We start from the raw sequence: 25,636 nt of genomic DNA, 5'->3' as shown, positions 1-25,636 counted from the left end.
ACGCAATCATAATGACACGGACAGTTTACCATGATTTAACACAGTGCCGGCAGTGGGCGGTCGCCCGGGGCACCGGATCTGGAGACTTGGTGATTTTGGTCTATACGGTAGTTTGCTCTGCAATCATATTGCAATCGTAAATCATTTGCAGACAAAATAATTCATTATTGAATGACAGAAAAGGATAAAAACGTTTATTTCAAAGAAAAAAAATAGTGGAATGCCACATACGTTTCAATCGTGATTGAGTCGCGATTGGATCTCAGTCGAACGTGAATCGTATGTCGCTTAAGTAAAATTAAGAGAATCGGGACCCTGAGCGCTTATCGGCGGAATGAGGGATTTTGTTTTTCATCTTGTCCCAGCTGATGCCTAGAGCCCTAGATGGCGCTGATCTTGATTGATACGTTACTGGAAGTGGAAGTCACCTCCTATTAAGACGATACCTTGTTGCGATGTTCACGGGCGAACTTTGTAAATGGTTGAGAGGGATAGAACTATGCGATAGCAACGTAAATAGATAGAGACAGGAAACATGCAACCTGCTCGAAAAAAATAACGTAAGTGCCATACCTACCTACTAAATAAAAATGTATTAAAATTCAATTTTATGTTTCTTTAAAACTGATTTCTGATTAATGTTTAATAAGATATTATCTACATCCTTTATTATTTTTATGTGACAGAAAGTACATGACTACAACATAAAATTCATAAAATGTTATTTTTAGAGGTAAATTATGTTTTTTTAAATATCGAGGAAAGATACTTGTTTCGTGTTTTTGTCTTCGGATTAATGGAGGTAATATAGTCAACAAACACATAAAAAAAATATATATTCAAACAAGTATTCTTAAATTAAAATTAATGTAAAAAAATTGTTTAATTACCAGGATATCTGGCAATGGGAATAGAATAGAATATTCTTTATTGCACACTAATAACAAACATAGAAGGACATAACAAACAAGTAGTCTTATCACTAAAAGCGATCTCTTCCAGACCTTTGGATGGAGTCGATCTGTAAAGAAATAGATTACGGGTAGTAGTAGTATAGCGTACAAAAATAATTATTTTATTAGGTACGAGTATTTACACTAAAGTGATCAAATAAACAATACATACACACATATAAAGAAAGTAGTACAAGACAAAAATAGAAATATATATATAAGAAGGAGAAGCAGCATTACAGAGCCAGGAAGGAGCCTAATGATTCTTCACCATAGTCTTGAAAACAGCAAGAGACTGTGCGCGCCTGATAGTCACCGGCAGTGCATTCCACAGACGAGTTGCCTGAACAACAAATTACATGTCATAAAAACTTTTTTTACAATAAAATTAAACCGACTTCCAAAAACACTAAAAAGCAAAAAAAGAACTAAGTTTAATTTTTTTGTAAAGTTTTTTATTTACAACTTTTTAGTGATACGAATAGTTGTCACTATCCATATAAGTGAAAAGTATTTTACATACATATTCAGTTGTCGAGTTCCCTCGACCCTCTTTGGTCTCCATCATCAGGTCAGCTCCAAACCTTCACTGTTAAATAGTGCTTTCAGGCATACACCTGAGTGTCAAGTTTTTACCCCATGTATGCCTACAAATTTCGAAGGTTGCCCTCGATTTCTCAGGGTTTCCATCATCAGATCCTGACCTGATGACTATGGGACCAACTGGCAGCTATTCCGCGTCGAACAAAAAAAGAATCACGTAAATCGGTCTATAAACCTCGGAGTAATCGATGTACATACATAGAAAAAAAAAAACACCGGCCGAATTGAGAACCTCCTCCTTTTTGGGAAGTCGGTTAAAAAGACGTTTTCTTTAAAAAAAATAAAATGATAGATGGCATTGTACCTACGTATTACTTGACTAAAAAACGCGATACAGCCTTTGCTAAAATGCAAAGCTTAGGTAATAAAAAAAACATTGCACCGAGTCTTTTATTAAATGTGGGTTGGTTCAAGAAAGTCAGATTTCTGGACAAATTGTTTTGAAAATGTCTCCGGATATTCGGATAATACGCTGACTGTAATTTTTTCATCTTTTATTCCATTTTTATTTTCTATTTTCATTTATTGATGACGACAAGTACGTTTCGTTATACGACCTCAAAATTATATGACGATAACATGATAAAGAAATGACGCTCCGTTCCTTCCTCATTTAAGTGCTTTTCATGGATGTTTATCGGGATGTAGCTAATATACTGATGTAGTTTCGACGATTTGTTATACTTTTGAAAAATTGTGTAGGCGGGTCCATACTTGTGAGTGTAAATTGGTAAATGTATACACATTGTCTTTAGGGGCATTTCATAGGGGACACCAATTATTTGACTTTTATTTTGCTTTTGGACGAGTGTGCTACTTAAGCTAGCTGGCAGTACTGACATTAAAGCTAGTTAGCAACACCCCTATATAATAATGTACTATATGGCAACACTATACAGAATATCAATACCAGTGCTGCCAATTTCAAGTAAAATCCCCGATTTTCAGGAAAAGAGAATAAAGACCAAACTGAAAATGTTTTTGAATAAAGATCAGTGTTTAAAATAATGAAGGTTCAGAATAGATTTCAATAGAAGGTTTACTGTATAAGAATTTAAAAAAATAAAAAAAACAAGAAAATGAGAAATAAGCATCCGCCAGGAAAAAGAATATCAATCATTGAAACTGGCCGCAAATCCTGAGTGTATTCAAATGATTAATACTTTACATGAAAATATCCAATGAAACACAAGTATAAAACGGTGTTGTAATTTCATAACTATTATTTCGGGGCCTTATAGGGGAAAGAACCTCAAAAAAGTCGGTAGTTTAGGGAAATTGACGACACGGACGCGGAAAATATATTTGGCAACACTGAACACTGGCGGCGAATACTGATGATACTGATTATTGCCATCTGCTGTGAAGTGCTGTATGGGAACTGTCTAGCTCATTGCTAAATTAACTTTCGTGATAAACATTTTATTGAAAACTTGTAAATAGTAAAACCTACAACCATGCTTGTCTCACGCCCGATTGTATCCAGGTTATTCCAACAATCAGGTGAGCTATTTCACTCTTATATGTCGGAATTCTTAACTTAAAAGTGGATCGATAAGTCACGAAATAAGGCATATTAAAGACAGGTTACGATAGGTTCTTGTTTTCATTTAATCATATAATATATATTTAGACTTTTGCTACAATGCCTTAGAAGAAACCAAGACTTTAAAAAGATGTATTCGTATCTGTGTAAAAAATTACATAACACTAGGTAACCTAACTTTGTCAAGTTTTTAGTTTGGGTGTATCAACAGTAGTACTAAAAATGATAAAGTTGAACATAGAAATACTAAGAAATTTCAATATACGGTGAAGCACCAATTTAGTATTATAACGCGACAATAACAATTACATAGGTAGCTCTGCTGACATCTAAAATCATACGTACAACATAAAATAGTTGCAACCCAACAGTGATACAGTTGGCGATCATCAATACTCCAATAATTATGAGAACAAAGAGCGTTTTTTATAAATAAATGCGTGTGTGTACAGTAATATTGTAGGCTGGTTCCTTCATCACATTAAATCTTCTTCTTCTTATATCTTATAAATAAAAATGAAACCCGCTTTCCGTTGTCACGACATAACATAAAAACGGCTTGACCGATTTGGCTAAAATTAGAGGGGAGGTAACTTAGACCCGGGAGAAGGTTTTAGGATAGTTTTTGTTACCATCCGGCTACGGGACGCAAGTGAATCCGCGGGCGAAAGCTAATAACTTATATTTTTCCACCTTCTAGACTGTAGCACCTAAAGTTACTAATGTTACCTAAAGTTATTTTATTTTTAGCTTTTCCGTGTCTTTACCATATTTACTTATTTATTGGTTTGTCTACAATTGTTACACATACATTTATATTAGGTATACAAGCACAGATGTTAATATACAGCCTTTGTGTACAATATTACTTAATTATTAGTGGAAAGGTCTCTTCAATACGAATATCATAAGTCCAAATACAAGGTAGTTAATACACACTGTTGCAGCGTTCCCTTTACTGTCTTTTGTCTCCATCATGTCGGTTTTAAACCTGCACTGAATTATAATGTTATTAAACATACACCTGATTGCTAAGCTTTTCCCAATGCATGCCTATAACTTTCGGAAGTTGCCCTTCAGAGGGTTTCCATTATCACCCTTTTCAAATTTTGGCTAAATGAGAACCTTTTCCTTTTGAAGGGAGGTTGGTTAAGGAATGGTTTTCAGAGAAATATTTAGTACCTATGTATTTGTTATTCATATAGTATGTAATGATGATGTTTGTTTGCAGTGCGCCGCTACCACAACGAGCACTTCAAGGCGCCCACGATGGACGAGCTGCCGGTGCCGCGCGGCTCGTGGCAGACGCAGCACGACGCCAACCAGCGCCGCTACAACCTCGCGCTCCTGTTCGGCGTCGCCTTCACGGCCGGCACATTGGTTATTGTGAGTAGCCATCCCTCAGAGTTGTCATGTCTCTCTATTGCTAATGCCTGCAACTATCTGTGTATATATTGAGATACTAATAGAACATGCATGTATATTTTAATTTTGAATTGTATCAGAATTCTGGCAAGTAATTAACTAATTTATTGATTTGATCATAACAATGTCAGTTACAGTTACCGTTAAATAAATAATAGTTTAAAAAAACTAAAAAACACGCTTTTTATAGAAAAACGAACTAAAAAATGGAGAATAAATTTTAATGAATTTAAATTAAGAAAACAGTGTTAAAAATTTCAATGAATATAAATTAATAATAGTGTGAATACAAAAAAAAATATTTATAAAAAAGCGTGGGGTGCATGGTGTCAATAGTTTTTTTATTGACAGATATGAGTACAGTGATTTTCATTTCGATAATATCTTAAAAAGCACCCCACGCTTTTTTTAAATATTTTTTTTGTATTCACACTATTATTAATTTATATTCATTGAAATTTTTAACACTGTTTTCGTAATTTAAATTCATTAAAATTTATTCTCCATTTTTTAGTTCGTTTTTCTATAAAAAGCGTGTTTTTTAGTTTTTTTAAACTATTATTTATTTTCTACTTTTTAGTTTGTTTTAAAACTATTATTTGTTTTGTAGAATTAAAATTATCTTTAGTATACAAAAATTTGTCAATATTAGAGGAAACGGCTAAAGATAATGATTGGAAACAAAAATTAACATCGAGTCCTGCCTTATCGACTGTAGAGAAAAATTCTAGAAAATTTTAATTAATTTTCTTACCTTATCGACTATAGATGAAAATTATATAAATTAACAAAAATCATATTTTGCAAATTGAAAAGCCTAGAAGTCGGTGTCTAATGGATGTTACTAAGTTAATTTTGCCACCGACTTCTAGGCCGATGCACCTAAAATTAGTTTTTTTTTTTGCTTTTTAGTGTTTTGGGAAGTCGGTTTAATTTTTTTGTAAAAAGGTTATTTATTTAAAGCTTTTCAGTGATACGAATAGTTGTCACTATCCATACAAGTGGGAAGTTCTCAGCAATACAAAGAATATAAGTCCAAACGAGGTATTTTACATATTCAGTTGTCGCGTTCCCTCGACTTTCTCTGGTCTCCATCATCAGGTCAGCTCCAAACCTTCACTGTTGCATAGGTCTTGTCAATACGAATAATTTAAGCCCAAACACGAGGTAGTTTACATATTCAGTTGTCGAGTTTCCTCGATTTTCTCTGGTCTTCATCATCAGGTCAGCTCCAAACCTTCACTATTGCAAAGGTCTTGTCAATACAAATAATTTAAGCCCAAACACGAGGTAGTTTACATATTCAGTTGTCGAGTTCCCTCGACCCTCCCTGGTCTCCATCATCAGGTCAGCTCCAAATCTTCACAGTTGAATAGTGCTTTTAGGCGTACACCTGAGTGTCAAGTTTTTACCCTATATATGCCTACAACTTTTGAAGGTTGCCCTCGATTTCTCAGGGTTTCCATCATCAGATCCTGACCTGATGACTAAGGGACCAACTGGCAGCTATTCCGAGTCGAACAAAAAAAGAATCACGTAAATCGGTCTATAAACCTCTGAGTAATCGATGTGTATGTGTAACCTCCTCCTTTTTGGGAAGTCGGTTAAAATGGAATAATTTTATCAAATTAGTGTATTGTCATCGGTCCTCAATAAATCTACAAAGTTTGAACGAAATCTGGCCGTTTAAAGTGGGTCAAAATCGCGCCCAAAGAAGTCGGTTACAAACCTACAAACATACAAACATACAGGTGAAGCTAATAAAAAGCGTGTAAAAATAAGTAATAGTAACAAGAATCCACCCAGAGTCAGATAGGAGGTATTGCTTGCTTGCAGTCGTAATGTATACTTTTAAAGTTGTTTTTTGTTGGTTAATATTACTGAAACTTCTATGTTTGTCATGTTGTTGCTGAACATAGCTTACATAGCACGCAAACAAACATACAGGTCAAAGTGAGATTCCCTTGTTGATTAAAAAGTCTTATCACAATTGTTATCTTCAATTGTATAGCAAACCAAATGGACTAAAGTAGTAAAGCTAGCTGCTGAATGTCACAAGTAACATATAAGTAATTACTATATTAGAACGGATAGGCACACAGCAAACACTTTAACCGTCTTACCACAAAAACTTTTAAACGTCAGTTTATGCCTTGTCTAAAAAAATGTCAAATTATGACGTTGACATATGGTTCATTTTGCAGCCAAAATTTTATTAGACAAGGGTAAAACAGGGTTTAAAGTTTTTGTAGTAAGGCCCTAAGGGTTTAGTCATTTTTGTTGTGTGCTCCGTTCAGTCTGATCATATTCATTAAATGTTAAGTTGCTAAGTACCCGACAGCTGTACAGTGAATAATATTTGTTTTTGTTTCCTAGGCCAAGGCTTCTGGACTGGTTTACCTGAACTACTCGCCTCCCAAGTCCCTGGATTAAGTTATTGTTGCTGTGAATGGAACAGATCAAGTGTGTTCAGTTTTTGTAAAAATAATCATGGAATACAGTATAACTGATATAAGCTTTTAGGGCAACTTATGCCCTAGCTTTGTATTTACAAAAACTAACATGACATTGACAAGTGATAGTTAAATATAATCAATATTATAGTTCTATTTGTTGTTTTATTTCTATTCCTAGTGCAAGATGTTATACAGTGTTTTTGTACAGACTCAAAACGTTAGCTAAAAGCTAGCAGTTCCTACTCGATTATTTAGTACTCTGGAATGTTCAAGTTGTGTCCACGTTGATGATAGATAACAGTGACATTCAAATTACAAGTTGCTCTTTATAACCAATACAACGTGTCCATACACTAGCCGTTTGCTAGAGGAATAAAATATAGCCTACTAGCTTCTGCCAGCGGTTTCACCCGCATCCCGTGGGAACTACTTCCCGTACCGGGATAAAAAGTAGCCAATGGGCTATCTAACACTGAAAGAAATTTTCAAATCGGACCAGCAGTAGTTCCTGACATTAGCGCGTTCAAACAAACAGACTCTTCAGCTTTATAATTTTTTCGGAGGTGTTCGGGTAGTTTTCTTTTTCATATTAGTAGGTATAGATATATGAAAGTCTCGGTGGCCTAGTAGGTAAAGGACCAACCTCTCAAGTATGAGGGCGCGGGTTCGATCCCAGGTCAGGCAAGTACCAATGTGTACGTTACCCAGGCCAGGGGCCCGATTCTCCTAAGTTAATAATGTCAAAATCGAATCGCAATATGATCGTAATTAGGGCATGCAATACCGGTTAACCGGTTTCGTTTTTACCGGTAAATCGCCCATTTTTGCGAGTTTTAAATTACCGGTAAAAATAATATGAAACCGGTAATTTACCGGTTTTTACGTTTTTCTGATAAAATATAGCAATTGTTCATTTAACGTCAAATCTTTGTTATGTAGCCTGAATATAATGTAATGTTGCATACATTACGTATTGTAAGAGTGTTAAAGTTGCTGTTTTTTAGAAAAGTAAACTTGTGTGTCCTTCACTATCTCTAGGTTAGATACAAATCTTCTTTCTCATCTTAATTTATAAAATCTAAACAAATTGTATTCATTCGGTTATTCTGTTTTTCCTCATAGCTGTCAGCTCATACAAGGTACACATGCTTATTGCTTATTTTACCTACTCTATGACCTTACTGAGCAAGGGCTTTTACTTCACCACCATGCGGACAGCTCTGAGGACACGGTGGAGCACACAGTCCAGGTGTGCACTGCCTGGGAAAGGTACCGCGGTGTTGTCGTCGAGGCAATAGGCAGCGGCGACCTTTCGCGTCCTTCCCTGGTTTAAGCTATGGTCCGGAGCTAGAGGGAATGAGAAGCCGTCGCCCCTTCTGCGAAGCAGTCATGCTCGAGAAGGAGACGGCGGAGCGACTGCGAGTAGCACCTCTCATCCCAGCCGCTGTAGTGGACCAGGAAGACACCACGGGCGCCAAGGATCGAGAGACGACTCCCGGCCACCGTAGGCGTCGGTCTGTGGGCGGTGAGTTCGGGTGGCTCATCGTTCCACCGTCTGCATAGACAACAGACCCGTGTCAGCAGCGCGCGTTGTTCCACAGGCTCCTCAGGGAGATGTCAGCAAACCCAGTGGGGCCCAGCAGGGCCAAGGCCTGCCGGGGCCGCGGGATTGTTCGAAAGAGTTACCGCTATCCTGGTCCATAAAACACCTACTAAAAAACATGGGCTTTAGACAGAAAGAGTCTGTCATTTGATGATTTACCATAAAAAAGGGCTTTCCCTTCAATGAAAAATTTATTTTTTACGGTAATTCTTAGCGTTTATCCCGTCTTGTGACGGGGTCGGCTTTCCGTATCTTCCTTCTTCCACTTCGCTCTATCCTCCTGAATAGACATCTTCCTCTTCGAGTTCGCAGATTTTCATGTCATTCATTACGACATTCAACCACCACGGTTTCGGCCTGCCTTTGCGCCTTTGACCGGGTATATTGAGATTGAGTATCACATTCACACTGCCGATGTCCTCAGGTGTCACTCCTTTTTACATGTCCGTACCATCGCAGCCGTTTTTCTTGCATTTTGTCGGCGACATCGCGTACGGATGGTACTGACATGTTTTTTGTTACGGCCCACGACACAAAAAACGTTTACCACCTTATACTTTGCATATTTATTTAGTTTTTGCTTTAAGACTACCCAATCTTATTGTTATAATATCACATTTTAAAAAAATTACAAAAATTTCCGTTTTACCGGTTTACCGGTAAAAATATTTTTATTACCGAATTTTTACCGGTAATTTTTGTTTTACCGAAATTGCATGTCCTAATCGTAATAGCAGTTTTAACCATATCGGGCATTCTGCTACTAATAAAAGACCAATCGTATTCGATTGACATTTGATTGGTGTGCGATTGGTCTGCTATTTTGGTGATTTTGGTCTATACGGTAGTTTGCTGTACAATCATTTTGCAACCGTAAATCATTTGCAGACAAAATTATTCATTATTGAATGACAGAAAAGGATAAAAACGTTTATTTCAAAGAAAAAATAGGGGAATGCCACATACGCTTCAATCGTAATCGAGTCGGGATTGGATATCAGTCGAATCGAGTCGAACGTGAATCGTATGACGCTTAAGTAAAATTAGGAGAATCGGGCCCCAGATGTTGTCGAAAATGGTCATTTGAATCTTATAGATAATTAGTTGTGCGGCTTCTGTAATTGTTGCGCACATTTTTAAAGGACAATGCCGGATTTTGTATGGACCCTGTCCCCACCCACCAACAGACTTGAAACTAGTGTCATCGAAAGCGCATCCTTCGATAGATCATGATTATCAAAACGATTTACTCCAAATGTATGGGGTTTTGGAAATACATGACATTTTAGTATCCTTAATAATCAATTAACTTCAAGTTTGTTAACCAATTACTCGGAGATGCGTGGACCGATTTTGATTATTTTTGTTTTAATGCAAAGAACGTGTCTCAACATTAGTCCGATATAATTTTCATCGGGATCTTTTTAGCAACTTTTGAGTTATCACCGGTTAGAATGATAATTGGTTTATTGATTGTGTATGGACCTTTACTGACTCCAACAGAGTTGAACCTAGTGTCATCAGAAGCGCTTTATCTGATAGATATTTTTTTACTATGACGATATACTCCAAATGTTTGGGGTTTAAGATATATTCGACATTTTAGTATCCACAATTAACGTAACGTTAGGTTAGGTTAGTAGGTGTATAAAGCAATTACTCAAGACTAAGCCGATTCTGATTATCATTTTTTGTTGGCCAGGAGCTACCTCAAGTGTGTCCCATTAAAGTTTCATCCAGAACTGACTAATAATTTTTGAGCATGCGGGAAAAACTGTGGTAAACCTAACCCAGTTTAATACTTAGTTAATAGTAAATAGTATAGTTTAGTTACGACCAAAACTTACTTATTGAAATAAATAAATAAAATATTTTAAAACAAACTCATATTTTATATGAACTCAGAAATCTATAAATCCAAAAAAAAAAACGGATCTTTTCTCTTAAATAAAAATCATAAATATTGACATTATATAATTATTTAACGTTACACCTAAAAAAGAAACATGGTTAAGGAATAGCTGAATGGTTAAGCGGCCCAAGTTAAGCTACCCAACTGACATTTACCCTCTTAAAACATTGATATTAGGTGGCAGCCATAACACTAGGAAGTGGTGAAAGGGGGGCGTTTTGGGGGTGCTGTCCTTTTGTATTGTTTGACGTGAAAAAGTACTAAAAACTAGCCTAGTGTCAATAAACGTTTTTTACTTTGACATCCTGTTGGGCTGGAAGCTAACTCCAATATAATTGGATAAAGGATGGGCAAGTGGTAAACAAATAGTAAAAAATATTATAACTTTAAAAAACTAACAATGACTGCGTTTCTGTCAGTTGAGTTTTATGCCGAAGCATTTCGAAAATAAAATTCCATATTACGCGTAAAATGACAATTATATAACAATAAGACGCATCTGATAATTTTTTGTCATCAATCTGCAGGCCAACAAGTTTATTTTATACCGGTCGAGTTTAACAGAAAGATTAAAGAAATCAAAATTCAAAGAAACAAACTCAAAAACTGCTGGTCAGTTCTCGATTCAAGTTGTATAACACCATCCTTGAAGTAATCTTTCGTTATGTAAAAAAAATCAGCATTGTCTAGGGGAGATGTTCCTAAAACGGGTAAGCTAACGAAAGATGTTAAATAAAATAACCAAGAACATTACATGCGACTTGTATTTGTACTCATAGGGTTGTTTATATAATAAACTTTGGAAAACATAAGACAGTCTTAGTAATCTTCTTCAATATTCTGGAAAAAATTAAAAAAAATAAACCCCCTCGAAATACCCGCTTTGCCCTAGTGGGGGTCCTAAAACGGGTAACGCCTTTGGGCAAAGCAGGTAATGAATGAATATATGTGATAAATGAATTAAAAAACATTTTTAAAAATATCTTAGCCTCCTATTATCCAGGAAATCTTTATTATTAATTAGTCTCCTTAATTATGTTAAACAGTTGTCTTATTTTGATCAGTCTAGATTACTCTTTTACGTCATTAAATGTTACATTTGAAATTATAATGCTACCAATAGATAATTTTGTTAAAAATCAAAGAAAAAATATTTAAATTTCTTTTTCACGCTGTTACTGTTCTTCTTCAGCTCTCTGTGGCTTTCTTTGTCTTCGATTAGCTTTCAGTGGGATCAATTGAGGAAGTGCCCCTTATTTTATTGGTGTTACATGATGATCCTCAGGTTGAAGAAGGATTGTAGTTTGTGATGGAGTCTTGCATGGTGTTATAAAATCCTTAAGAATTTGTGTTTCTGCCGTTATAGTCTTGCATGGTGTTGAAAGTTCTTCAATATACTGGCCTACTATGGTGTTGGAGTATGAGGTGGACTTATAGCTTCGTCAAGAGGTTGCGGCCCAGTTTCATAAATTCCACATCCCACGAAGCATTTGAAGTTTTTCTTTTATATTTATTCACCCAATTAAAAAAACAAATTAGGTATTTTTTACATTTGAGTCAGATAAATAACGGCACTGGTCAGCGAAATACATAACATAAATGATTCCAGGGCAAATCAGGTAGTCACCCGTTATGCCCCTACCCGTTTTGCCCAAAAGCACGTTTTAAATTTCAACTACCTTAACCATAAAATAGTAAACAAGGAGACCACTAATTATTTACAATTATATAATATGCAAAATGATAATACAAAACTACGAAAATCGTATCTTACACCACATTTGAGTAGTTTGCACTAGAATTATTAGATTTTTTTTAATAAGTTCAGCAAAAAACTTTTTTTACGTCTTACCTCGAACACGCTCGCTCCAGGTGCGCGAGCCGACTGACCGTGATCGGCTAGCGCGCCACTCTACACTCACAGGTTCACACTAAGATCTATAATATTCGAATGGCAAGGCCTACCCGTTTTAGGAGGGGTACCCGTTTTAGGAACATCTCCCCTAATCAAATCTAGGTAGGTAGTCGGTGAAAAACCCGAAGGGTTTCGATTATTAAGGATAATAAAATGTCGTATATTTCCAAAACCCCATACATTTGGAGTAAATCGTTTTGATAATCATTATCTATCAAAGGAGGCGCTTCCGGTGACACTAGTCTCAAGTCTGTTGGTGGTGGTGAAGGTGTCCTTACGACACCCTACATTGCCTCTTCAAACCGATTATTTTAACTGATGACTCAAAAACTGCTTCAAAGATCTTGATGAAAATAAAATCGGACTAGCTTTGAGATAGTTTCTCTACATACAAAAAATAGATTTCAAAATCGGTCCACGCAACTCCGAGTAATTGGTTAACAAACTTAAAGTTAATTGATTACTAAGGATACTAAATTGTCTTATAGTTCCTAAACCCCATATTTTTGGAATATGTCTCCATAATAAGAAATGATCTATCAAATAAGGCGCATCCAATGACACTTAGTTGAACTCTGTTGGAGGTGGTTAAGGTGTCCTTACGAAGTACTACACTGTCTCTTAAAACGGATTATTTTACGGGTATAATTTAGGCGATCACCAAAAATATTTTTAAGACTCTAAGCTGAGGCACCAAATAAAATAAACAACTCCAAAAAAAATAAATTGACTTTATTAAAAGGGCACTAAAGTATATAATATTATGATCCAAAAAAAATAAAATAACATCAGAAAAATCGCAAATCTCGCACAAATATTATTTTTGGTTCCCAAAATGGATTAATGGTCACCAAATTCTATCCAACTAAAAGATTAATATTACTACCAAAATCAAAGTTAGTGACGAAAACGAATCGCTGCAAAACCGACTCCACGTAGTCTTGTCTGCCCTACCCCTAGAGTGCAATTCAAAACCGCGTAGGCGCAGAGGGGCGAGGCGGCCTGCGAGCTGAGGCGCAGGTAGTTTTTGAGGCTCGCCGCCGCGGCTGAGGCTGGCCGGCAGAGCCGGCCAGCAAGCCGAAGCTGCGGTGGTGAGCGTGAAAACCATCTGCGACGATAAGCTCGCATGGGACCGCCGGAGCCCCGCAGTGCCGGAGCCGTGACAGAAGCCATGCTTGCTGCATGTTGCGTGCTTACATTTTACTACTGAGTTACACACAAATTCATATAACAATAAATAAGCGACGTACGTTTGGGAACCCCAGTATATTAATTGGTATTTGGGAAATATTCTAGCGATCGTTAGCTTTTTTAGTCTAACAAAAATGACCAAATTAGGAGTCATGGTATTACATAATTGGTAACATCTAAGTAGTGACAATATATAATATTTGGTCTAAAGTGTATTTTAAAGGGGTATGATTTAAGCTGTCACCAATTTAATTCATTTTGTGTTTGTTAAATAATAGGGTTTGCCCTCAAAATAGTAGATTTGTCACCAAATGTAGTCACCAAACAATATAAAATCATTTCCACAATAAATTACCGAAAATCATGGAGATATGGGGTCAAGTACCAAATAAATGATTTTGTATGTATTATAATAGGTTTGTCCTAATAGTATTTAAGCAAACTAATTTAAAGAGATCACCAATAAATCATATATTATATCACTAGAAAATTTCATGAAGGTCTAAAAATGTAGGGTGGTCGTCATCATCATTTCAACCAAAAGAGTCTACTACTTAACTGGCCATGTGCCTCCCCCCAAGGGCTTTAGTTTCCACAGGTAGTATAAATATATTTAAATTAAATTTCTAGCTGAATAGTAAATAAAACAATAAATCAAAGTCAAAATAATCAATATTTATTGTTAAAAATCTCACTGCCCGCGCCCCGCATCGTATGATCGTACCTCTACAACCAACCTACAACCCATTCGTTGAGGCCCGAAAGCGCGCCAATTTGTCTCCCTTCCCTTCCTCTTCCCTTTGAACATATTTTTATTAAAATTATAAACTGATGTATTACATTGGTAACGAATACATTATTTTAATAACTGAACGAAATAAAATGTAACTACTGTATTGGTGACAAAATAACAAATAAAAAGGAGTCGCAGTCAGGGATCGATTAATCGATTTATTTGGTGACAGATCTACCATTTTGAGCACCAAGCTATTATTTAAGTAATAAAACTATTATTATAAGAACGAAGTTTATATTCATGTAATGCACTACAATTTTATTGGTAATCCATCTCATATTTTACACATTATATTAACAATAATTTGCTAATTCATACCTGGGAACACTCTTTGTTTATCTGAGAACGAAAATATTTCGTGGCGATAGATCTATTTATTAGGTGATACAACTTGATGACAAATATAAATTTTGGTGACAAAAAATATAGTTCCCATTTTAAAGGCGTCCATATATTTTTTTAGTAGTCAATAATACGAAAAAATGGTTTTACCTAATAATATTTTTGGAAACGTTATTTGGTGACCATTTATCCATTTTGGTAACCGTTTAGAATTTTTTTGGTAGTAGAATAGGTACTTTTTTGGGTGGTGTTTAAACACAAGCCTTATTTTACCCGATGATAACTCAAAAACTGCTTAAAAGATCTCGATGAAAATTAAATTAGACTAACTTTGAGATAGATTCTTTAAAATAAATATAAAAACATCAAAATCGGTCCACCCAACTCTGAGTAATTGGTTAACAAACTTGAAGTTAATTGATTATTAAGGATACTAAATTGTCTTATAGTTCCTAAACCCCATACTTTTGGAATGTGTCTCCATAATAAGAAATGGTATATTAAATGAGGCGCATTCAATGACACTACTTTCAAGTCTGTTGGTGGGTGGGGACGTTTTTAGGCATTGTCCTTTGTTGCGCTTAGTTTTTTATTTATTTCACAACTAGCTTTTGCCCGCGACTTCGTTCGCATGATATAGTGACTTCCGGCATATTTTTGGTTTGACCAATAGATGGCGCTATATGTCCGGAATAAATTGTATTTTTTATTTTTATATATTTTTTTTGAAATAAAAACTATCCTATGTCCTTTATCAAGTTCCAAACTATGTCTGTACCAAATTTCACACAAATCGGTTCAGTAGTTTAGGCGTGACGAAAAGACAGACAGACAGACAGACAGACAGAGTTACTTTCACATTTATAATATTAGTTAGGAAAACATTTCCTGCTGGCGTAACGTTACGCCAGCCAGACCTTTTTCTTTCTAATGGGAATATTTAAATAAATATTAACTATAAAATTAGTTGTTTAGATAAAGTAAATGTTGTGGCATATTTTGTTTTTGTCCTTTCTTCGGTTGCTAAGTTATTCGAGATTTTGCTGGGGTAACGTTTTTGGTTTTGCTAGATCTTTGAAATGGTTAAGCGGATTCTTATCAAATTTAGTACATGACTTCCTAGGAATTAGTAAAAATTTTATGTGTTTAAAAAACTATAAGCGCAACAAATTTAAAAATGTGCGCAACAATTACAGAAGCCGCACAACTAATTATCTGTAAGATTCAAATGACCATTTTCGACAACATCTGGCCTGGGTAACGTACAGAGTACCAATGCAACTTTTCTAAGTTTGTATGAACTTTCTAAGTATAACTTAGACACCAGTAGCTTTGTTTCGGATGGCACGTTAAACTGTAGGTACCGGCTGTCATTGAACATCATTGGCAGTCGTTACGGGTAGTTAGAAGCCAGTAAGTCTGACACCAGTCTAACCAAGGGGTATCGGGTTGCCCGGGTAACTGGATTGAGAAGGTCAGATAGCCAGTCGCTTCTTGTAAAGCACTGGTACTCAGCTGAATCCGGTTAGACTGGAAGCCGACCCCAACATGATTGGGAAAAAAGGCTCGGAGGATGATAGATATGTGAAAGTTTATTTTATTTTGTCTATACCTACCTATATACAATAGGTATGTAATAATTTTCTCGTCGGTCCCGAAAGGCTAATACAGGCTAGATATTCTCATGGCTCAATAAAATATCAAACTACCTATTCATCATAGTAAAAAATAATGAACATTGTTTTTTTTCGAAATAACCGCAACTTCCCTTATACATTAATAAAATAAAAGTTTACAACACTTAAAAAGTTTACGGTGTAATTTTAATACATATTGTAGGAATCGGGTCAAATGGCGTGGTGAATTTTCTGAGCGGCATTAGATAGCATTAGCTATGCAGACGATATGGTGTTGATCAGTACATCAATAGCCACGCTTAGGAAGCTGTTTGGTTGTGTGTGAGGAGTATGCGAGGGAGCACGGTCTACTGTATATTGTTAAGCAATGCGAGCTCCTGGTCGTAAACTGGAATATGTGACGCTCGTGATGCTTAACGAACGCTGTCGCGCTTCAAGAGTGTATGAGTTGAGACAACTTCACGATCACTTCAAGCTAGTGTAAGTATCTACCTATATACATATACCTTATTATAGCAAGCTAACCAAAATTATCATAATTATTGCTCTGTAGGTACTGTACTGATACCCGTGTTTATAACGACGTGACGGCATAACAAGTCGAGAATTTTCAACAGCAGAATAACGTTAGCAAATATAAAATATTTTATTATGCATTTATAATACTTAGGTATACAATTGCCTATAGATACAAGAACAAACGTGAGGAATATCCTCTTTGGCATTATCGCGCACGGGTGAAAATTGTCTGCAGCCAAATACAATGTAAACAAACAGGGTCGCAATAAATAGGGCTAAGTACTGGGGTAGTGTGTTGTGCGGCTCAGTGCTCGCGCGCGATGTCGGAGAAGGCGTCGAGGATGTGCTGCGTGGTGAGCGGCAGCGCCAGGCCGGCGGCGGGGTAGCAGGCGGCGATGCGCGCCTGCAGCGCCACGTGCTGCGCGATGAACTCCTCCTGCATGGCGCGCCACACCACCTGCAGCAGCCCGCCCTCCTCGCTCAGGTGCTTCTCCACGGTGCGGTACAGCCGGTGCAGCGACTTGCGCACTGCAACACGCGGGCCGTGAGTGCGCCGCGCCGGGGCCGGGGCCGGGCGCCGGGCCGGCGAGACGCACGTCGTGGCACTTACCCTCGTGCGCGGGGTACATGGCGAGCACGCGCCGCAGCTCGTGCTTGCTGAAGGCGGCGCGGTAGCACACCTCGTCCTCGCGGACGCCCTGCGCCACCGCCTCCGACACGCCCTGCCACACACACACACACTACCAGCTCGAGCTCCACTCTCACAACACTCTTTGAAAGGTCCTTTTGCCTTCTAAAGCTGAAATTGTCAGAAATCTAATTCGATGAAATCAAGTTCCGAACGATGTCATTCAATACTTAGGTATAGGAAGAGAACACTAACACACAGCAAGGTTCTGAAATTATGATTGAAGTTTGTTTCTTCCAATTTCACTACCAGGCTTGAATTTCACTACTAGATGCAAAGTTTATTTTTGTAATATTCAAACTTCCCAAATGGATGTTCTTTGCCACTAAGTGTCGCCACCTCTTGGGCTACTTTAATCTTTAGGTAATTACAACGTGTAACGTTAAATTCGCAAAACCTAACTGGTTGACGAAAACAATTAGCAGAATCTATTAAACCACTTTGTAATATAGGTTTTCGAAAAATCATTTTGTCTGCAATAAAAAATGCAATGCGATTGTAGAGCAGACTACCTAACAGATAGACCAAAATGGCAAACCAATGGAATTTTATTGGAATCCGATTGGTCTTATATTAGTAGTAAAATGCAGATTGCAAATAAGCAGAATCAAGCCCCTGGAGAGGGAAATCAAAAAGGTTTTTACGAGTTCTTAAGCTCACAAAGCCATAGTTTTTAAGATAGTACATAGGTTACTTTTATCTGGGTGCGGTAAGGGTGCGTCTACACGGTGCATGTAGCTGGAGCTAGTTAACACGCGCAAGTGACAAGAGCACGCGGGTGGCTATTTTGCTTTGGTACATGCGCGAGTCGCTGAGCCCTCAACATGCGCAAGCTAGTTGCACCGTGGAGACGACCCCTAAGTATCAGGATGTGAAACAGGTGGCGCACACTGACCTCGAAGAACTGCGTGAGTTTCTCTAGCGGGCGGCCGAAGTACTGCGTGACGTACGCCCGCAGCGCGTCCGAGTAGCGAGTGCGACACTCGCGCCGCAGCGCCTCCAGCGCCGGCACGCGCAGCGCCGACAGCACCGCGTGCAGCCGGTGGTAGTTCTCTGTAACACGCAGTGTGTGTGTCTGTGTGTGCGTGTGTGTGTGTGTGTGGCGGCACTCGCGCCGCAGCGCCTCCAGCGCCGGCACGCGCAGCGCCGACAGCACCGCGTGCAGCCGGTGGTAGTTCTCTGTAACACGCAGTGTGTGTGTCTGTGTGTGCGTGTGTGTGTGTGTGTGGCGGCACTCGCGCCGCAGCGCCTCCAGCGCCGGCACGCGCAGCGCCGACAGCACCGCGTGCAGCCGGTGGTAGTTCTCTGTAACACGCAGTGTGTGTGTCTGTGTGTGCGTGTGTGTGTGTGTGTGTGTGGCGGCACTCGCGCCGCAGCGCCTCCAGCGCCGGCACGCGCAGCGCCGACAGCACCACGTGCAGCCGGTGGTAGTTCTCTGTAACACGCAGTGTGTGTGTCTGTGTGTGCGTGTGTGTGTGTGTGTGTGTGTGGCGGCACTCGCGCCGCAGCGCCTCCAGCGCCGGCACGCGCAGCGCCGACAGCACCACGTGCAGCCGGTGGTAGTTCTCTGTAACACGCAGTGTGTGTGTCTGTGTGTGCGTGTGTGTGTGTGTGTGTGGCGGCACTTACCCATGTGCAGCACGGCTCGCGGGGTGCGCGGGTGTGTGTGTGTGTGTGTGTGGCGGCACTCACCCATGTGCAGCACGGCTCGCGGGGTGCGCGGGTGTGTGTGTGTGTGTGTGTGGCGGCACTCACCCATGTGCAGCACGGCTCGCGGGGTGCGCGGGTGTGTGTGTGTGTGTGTGTGGCGGTACTCACTCATGTGCAGCACGGCTCGTGGGGTGCGCGGGTGTGTGTGTGTGTGGCGGTACTCACCCATGTGCAGCACGGCTCGCGGGGTGCGCGGGTGCTCGGCGTGCTGCACGGCCTGCAGCATGGCGCTGGCCAGCGACACGTACCAGCGGTCCAGGTCGGCGCGCCGCCCGCTCGACACGAAGATGCGCTCGCACGCGCCGCTCAGCTCCTCCAGCTCCTGCAGGAAGCTCAGCAGGCCGCACTTGGGCTTCTTAGCGGCCTGAGGAGCACACCGGCGCGGTCAGTACTGCGTCCGCCGTGCGGAGCCTCCCCCGGCGCATGGGTCGGACCTGCTTGACGGCGTCCGGCAGTGCGGCGAGTCGGTCGGCCACGCAGCGGTCGGCGCCGCGCTTGGCCGCCACGGCCACGCCCGCCAGCGCCGCCCGCGCCCAGCGCGCCTCGCCCCCCGCGCCCGCACCGCCCCCCGCGCCTCCCTCCGCCGCGCCCAGCACGCGCCGCCCCACGCACGCCAGCGCCCGCATCGCGCCGCTGCGGACACACGCGCTACAGAGCCCGCGCCGGGGCGCAGGCGCCGCTCGCTCGCACACTCACTAGGGGTCGTGCCGCTCCACGTGCGCTACCAGCGCCACCAGCTCGCTCTCGAGCGCGGGGAACAGCTCGCACATGAAGCGCCGCGTCTCCGCGCCCGCGCGCCGCGCCTCCCCGCGCTCCGCCTCCGCCTCGCCCGCCTCGCCCTGCACACCGCACGGAGTCAGCAGCCGCGACCCATCTAGCGAGACGCTAATGGATGCGAGCGAATGATATTACCTTGACGTCTATGTCCAAGAAAAAGAATTGCGTACAAAAATCTTGTTCCGCGTTGCACATGCTCTCCACCAGACTCAGCACCTGCGGACAGAGGCGCCGGTGAAAGCGGGCGGTGGCGGGCGGTGCGGGCACAGCTCGGCGGCTACTCACGGCGTCGAGCGGCTCGTCGGCGCGGTCGGGCGGCGCCTGCGCCAGCGCGGCGCGGGCGGCATCGCAGGCGGCGCGCAGCTCGCGCTCGTGCCGCCGCGCCCACGTGCCGGTGTACACGCGCGCCAGCCCCTCGAACGCCTTGTCGTCCATGTCCTTGAGCCAGCGCATGAAGGGCGCGTAGGGCAGCAGCTCGGCGTGGTGGCGGGACGCGCGCGCCTCGCCCGCCTCGTTGCCGAGGTGGATGAGCGCGTTGTTCAGGTGCCGCGCCAGCGCCGCCGCCAGCTGCACACACCGGACGTGACTTCCTCGTTACATTGCTATACGAGGTTTGCTTCCATTATAGATGGGCATCGCAAGCGATTTGGTAAACGACACTCCCATAGTTCCCGGATGACAAGCAACGGGCTACGGGCGCCAGGTTACCTGGTCCTTGGCGCGTGCTAGGCGGCGCAGGCGCTCGCGCACGGCGGCCAGGCGGCGCAGCGCGGCGGGCGCTGCGGCCTCGGCCCGCAGCGCCGCCCGCAGCGCCTCGGCCGCCGCCAGCGCGCGCGCGCGGCCCTCGGGCGCCGCCAGCGACACCTCGGCCAGCGCGTCCAGCTCGCGCAGCGGCGCCGCGTCCAGCCACGCGAACAGCGCCGCCAGTTCGGCCAGCAGGCGGCGCGCGTTGGTGTCGGCGCGCGCGGCGTCGGAGCGCGCGTGGGGGGCGGCGGGCGCGGCGCGGGCCAGCGCGTCGTAGCGCCGCAGCCGCGCCGCCAGCGCCGCGCCCGCGCCCAGGCCGTCGCCCAGGCGCTCGGCTAGCGCGGCCCCGGCGCCGCCGCTCTCGGTGGCGGCGGCCAGCATGCCGGCCACGTTGAGCGCGTCGAGGCGCGCCAGGCGGCTGCCGAGGCGCCGCACGCGCCGCTCGGCGTCGGCGTCGCTCGGCTCCGCGTCCTCCAGCAGCGCGCCCAGAGCCGCATCCGATGGTGTTGCGTCATCGTCCGCCTAAAACATCAGAAGCTATATTGTACTCTCCTGTCTTGAAAAAATTACTTCCTGTACTTTGTTAGAAAGTACCTATACCAGGCCTCTGTCACTCGACGTACTTGTTCGCGCGCGTTCCAATATTATTATTTTTATTTCGTGGCATGTTATGCTGTTGGTTTTTATTAGGTTTTTTAAGCTACCTAACAAACTGATGGATTATTTTGAGTTGTGTTGGTTTATATGCGACTATTGAAGATTTAGAAACATTTTATATGTATGAACTTATTAATTCTATTTTTTGACGTGATAACATCTTTAAAATCGTTTTAGTCGGGTGACATGTTCAAAAACTTGTGTCACACCAAAACCTCACGAGCGCGATCGCAGGTATAACGAGAGAGAGACGGACCGATCTCCCGTCTCATCTCGAGCGCTGCCAGTCATTCCGTGAAACTTGTCACGCGGAATCCTCACGAGCGGAGGCTGGCATAGCGTTCGAGTGAGTGGACCGATCTTCCGTCTCTCTCACTCTAGCGGCATACAAACGAATGGAGATTTTCTCGTGCGGATAAATGTATAAAAGTATGTTTGTATGAAGAAAAATGTATAACCTACGAGAAGAGTTACGTCAACGTAAAGACAAAGGAGAGAATGACCTAATTATAAAATATATAAAAGGAGTCAACATCTTTCAAGAAGAAAACGTGTCATTGTCTTTGACAGAGTTGTACCATATGGGGTATGGCACTTGTGCTCGAAAAATAGTTGGAAACCGCCTTTGATTTTGACGAAAGCTTTACTTAAGTACTTACCTATGCTTACGTATTAGGTAATATTTAGTAATATGTATCCATACTCCATTTTAGTAGGCAATACAATAGTTAACCAAAGAAAAATTTCTTGATATTACTTTTTATTTCAAAACTCAGTTTTAAAAAAGGCTATCTTAAAATAAGCGTAACTTTGTTTTCCTACTTAAATATTAATAAATTGTAAGAAGCAACCCTAAGCACGGCCACGTCACGGTTGCGGTTACTGAACTGTGCGCTATCGCATTGGAATAACAATCAAGCGCTCGAGCTTTTAAGGTTCATTTTATAACGCAGCTAGGAATTTGTAGGTAGTTGGGGAACTTGTAGGTGCTTATAACAGTAGGTATCAACTTTTTGGTATGGAGTGATTTATCTGTTACGTAGTAACTATTATATAATCTGTGCCTATACTATAAATAATTGCGGTCTACAGTGTTCAACATAATTTCATCCCTCATGAATTTAACCATTTAACTATGTAACTGTTCTATACCCTATTCAATGAGCTGTGAGCCAAAAGATAAACAAAGAAAACTATGTTTCTCAAACTTTTAAAGATGGCAGGTATAACCCAGCAGATGACTGTTTGCAATATCTATGGTCTACAATTTAATAGTATTAAAATGTGTTCCATGTTTCATTCATAATTAATTTAAATTAATAATTATGTTATTTGATTTCAAATAAGTCTGAAGGGATTACAAAAGTTCTACAGAGATAGTTCTAAAATTTCATTTTAAATGTTGTCAGTGTATAAACAAATATGTTCACTACTTCAATCTTGATATGCATATAAAGAGCCCTTTTTTATGGTCTACCTTTTGGCTTTGGGCTCATTGAATAGGGTACAGCTGTTTTCCCACAGTTTCAATTGATTTGCAGCCCTTGACATCTACTGTTCCCAAATAAAATACAGCCTATCTTACTTGGAAATAATGTAGTATAGTAGTAGTAGGAGGAAATAATGTAAAGAGTAACCTGAACTACATTTATGAAACTTTGCACATTGTTTAGATTGAATTGCTAACGTACCAAGAGAACAGTCACTTACTTTCCAAAAGATTTATTATAGATAAAAGTTATTTACAGTGAAAACTGTAGACAATTTGTCGCTCAAATGTTAGCCACTGGGAAGAAGTAATTGCACTTATTTAATTTAAAGTTCTATTACTGTTTATAGGAATAGGAAATATCGCACATTGTCATTATTTTAAGATACTTGTTCACTGTTACTTAATACTTTAAGACGCTTAAGTTAGAGCAATATCATTATGTTTCTACTCTCAGCTGTGCATTAGAGTCCATATGGTCAGTGGGTCGTCTTAGGGGCATGGGTTGGAGTGTACGTAACGGGACACTGAGGAAAAAAGACTTAGAAAATTTTTGCAAAAAATTATTTTTTTGTATTTTGTTTATTTTCTCGATTCTATCGTATAGAACACCAAAAAATAAGGCGAAAAGCATCTGGGTGATTTTTGTCTCCGACCAACCGTTTGTCGTCTAAACGATGTCGAAGGGATTCCATTATAAAGGCACCAGGGACTTAGAAAATAAAAAACATTTTTTTTTTATTTCGCTCAAATCGTTGTTTTCTTGATTCTATCGTATAGAACACCTAAAAATAAGGCGAAAAGCATCTGGGTTATTTTTGTCTCCGACCAACCGTTTGTCGTAAAAACGATGGCGAAAAGCATCTGGGTGATTTTTGTCTCCGACCAACCGTTTGTGTTTTTGCACTTCAAGTTAGGGAGTCGATAGTGTCATGCAATGGAATTCCAGAAACTCCCAATGTAGGCTTGACTATGACTTTCAAGGTCATTCGACCTTGACCTCCAGAATCACGACCGTCACCTCAAGGTCACTAACCATTAATATTGACCCAAATTTAGGATACAAGAGCGAACGAAGCGAGCTCGGAGCATGGGGCACCCCGACTCGGATAGGTTAGGTTAGAAGGGATAAATAGAAACGAATCGCTGCAAATCCGACCCCACGTGGTCTAGTTTGTCCCAACCCTAGAGAGCAATTCAAAAGCGCGTAGGCGCGTAGGGGCGAGGCGGCCCGCGAGCTGAGGAGCAGGTGGTTATTACGCTTGTCGCCGCAGCTGAGGCTGGCCGGCGGAGCCGGCCAGCAAGCCAAAGCTGCGGCGGTAAGCGTAGTAACCATCTGCGACGACAAGCTCGCGTGGGACCGCCGGAGCACCGCAGCGCCGGAGCCGTCACAGAAAACCTTTGGATTGCATGTCCCTTTTTTGACATATACAATTTTTTTAACACTCGACTACGCTTACGTATGTATGGCTTTCACAGGGGAAGACACACACACACACACACACACACACACGCTTCCTTGTCTATTCAAGGAAATCACGGATCTTGCTTTTCGGAATTTCAACCTTGTCTCAAGGTCAATGACTATGAGGACAAGGTCAGTGACATAATTAGAATCGCGGATGTTACTTAAAAAATTTTGACCTTGACTTCAAGGTCATTGATCTTGACCTCAAGATCAAGGACTATGAAGACAAGGTCAGTGACCTTAATAGAATCGCGGATTTTACTTAAAAATTTTGACCTTGACCTCAAGGTCAAGGACCACGAGGACAAGGTCAGTTACCTTACTAGAATCGCGGATTATACATAAAAATGGACCTTGACCTCAAGTCATTGACCTTGACCTCAAGGTCAAGGACCATAAGGACAAGGTCAGTGACCTAACTAGAATCGGGGATTTTACATTAAAAATTGACCTTGAGGTCAAGGTCACTGACCTTGAATGACCTTGAGGTGCACCATGGTGTTTCCCCACCCTTCTACTCCCACATCCCACCGGGTCCCGAAGGCTTGATTAGGCGATAGATTTTGGTGAAATTTTTCTAAGTCTTTTTTTCATAGTGTCCCGTTTCGTATCCACTGACCGGGGCATGAAATAAAAGAATGACAATAGAAGCTCTGTGCGGCGGTGTAAGGGGGCGTAGTTTGCTCACCACGTCAACACACGATTGCTCCTTACTGATCTCCCAATCCCGCTGCAGCGCTGTCTCCTCGAACTTCATGTCGGATACCAGCCAGACGCGTCTGACCAAATTCTACACACAATTAATTGCCTATGTGACGTTAATGTAACTAATAAAATATTTATTAAATGCAATCTCACCAAGTGTTTGTATTTGGGAAAATACAAAACATTGGGAAAAATTGCTTTTATTGAATACTTGTACGTCGAAATGAAACAAACCAAATAGATGATTTATACTTTGAATTTTTAGAAACATACAAACAAACAGAAACGAGAAAATAGATGGCTCACTCAACCAAACCGTCCGAGGAAGTTAATTTTGTTGTATTATATTATTGTATTAATCAGCCGTGAGCCGTGCTCGTCCTACTTTGAGATCAGGCACTGTCAATGTCAGTAAAGTGTCAACTGTCATACTTGAAAACTTGATTACCAAGAACATGAACTATTTAAATGAAGTATGGAGACAGTAGTTAGGAACATGA

At 41.2% G+C, this 25,636-nt stretch overlaps 2 protein-coding genes across 9 annotated transcripts; one reads left to right on the top strand and one right to left on the bottom strand.

Moving 5' to 3' along the window:
• Nucleotides 1-2,889: 2,889 nt before the first annotated feature.
• On the top strand, nt 2,890-7,136 carry LOC124634028. Its single transcript, XM_047169429.1, has 3 exons — nt 2,890-3,059; nt 4,334-4,488; nt 6,904-7,136. The coding sequence occupies exons 1-3, from the start codon at nt 3,014-3,016 to the stop codon at nt 6,958-6,960; spliced, it is 258 nt and encodes an 85-aa protein (XP_047025385.1). The 5' UTR covers nt 2,890-3,013; the 3' UTR covers nt 6,961-7,136.
• A 9,865-nt stretch (nt 7,137-17,001) lies between these two features.
• LOC124633804 (exocyst complex component 1) lies at nt 17,002-25,636 on the bottom strand. 8 transcript variants are annotated; one of them, XM_047169143.1, is made up of 11 exons: nt 25,443-25,566; nt 25,120-25,221; nt 20,782-21,339; nt 20,359-20,640; nt 20,209-20,289; nt 19,993-20,135; nt 19,731-19,929; nt 19,462-19,660; nt 18,482-19,153; nt 17,509-17,620; nt 17,002-17,426 (listed from the first exon to the last, which is right to left on the bottom strand). In XM_047169143.1, the coding sequence occupies exons 2-11, from the start codon at nt 25,186-25,188 to the stop codon at nt 17,174-17,176; spliced, it is 2,568 nt and encodes an 855-aa protein (XP_047025099.1). In that variant the 5' UTR covers nt 25,189-25,221; nt 25,443-25,566; the 3' UTR covers nt 17,002-17,173. The 8 variants fall into 8 exon arrangements, with proteins under 8 accessions (XP_047025099.1, XP_047025106.1, XP_047025100.1 ...); XM_047169150.1 differs by having other exon boundaries at nt 18,482-18,639; XM_047169144.1 differs by having other exon boundaries at nt 25,410-25,562.

This window comes from Helicoverpa zea, chromosome 10, assembly GCF_022581195.2.
Source record: "Helicoverpa zea isolate HzStark_Cry1AcR chromosome 10, ilHelZeax1.1, whole genome shotgun sequence".
NCBI lineage: Eukaryota > Metazoa > Arthropoda > Insecta > Lepidoptera > Noctuidae > Helicoverpa > Helicoverpa zea.
The sequence above is the reverse complement of the archived record's forward strand: the minus strand, read 5'-3'. Positions and strand labels throughout refer to the sequence as shown.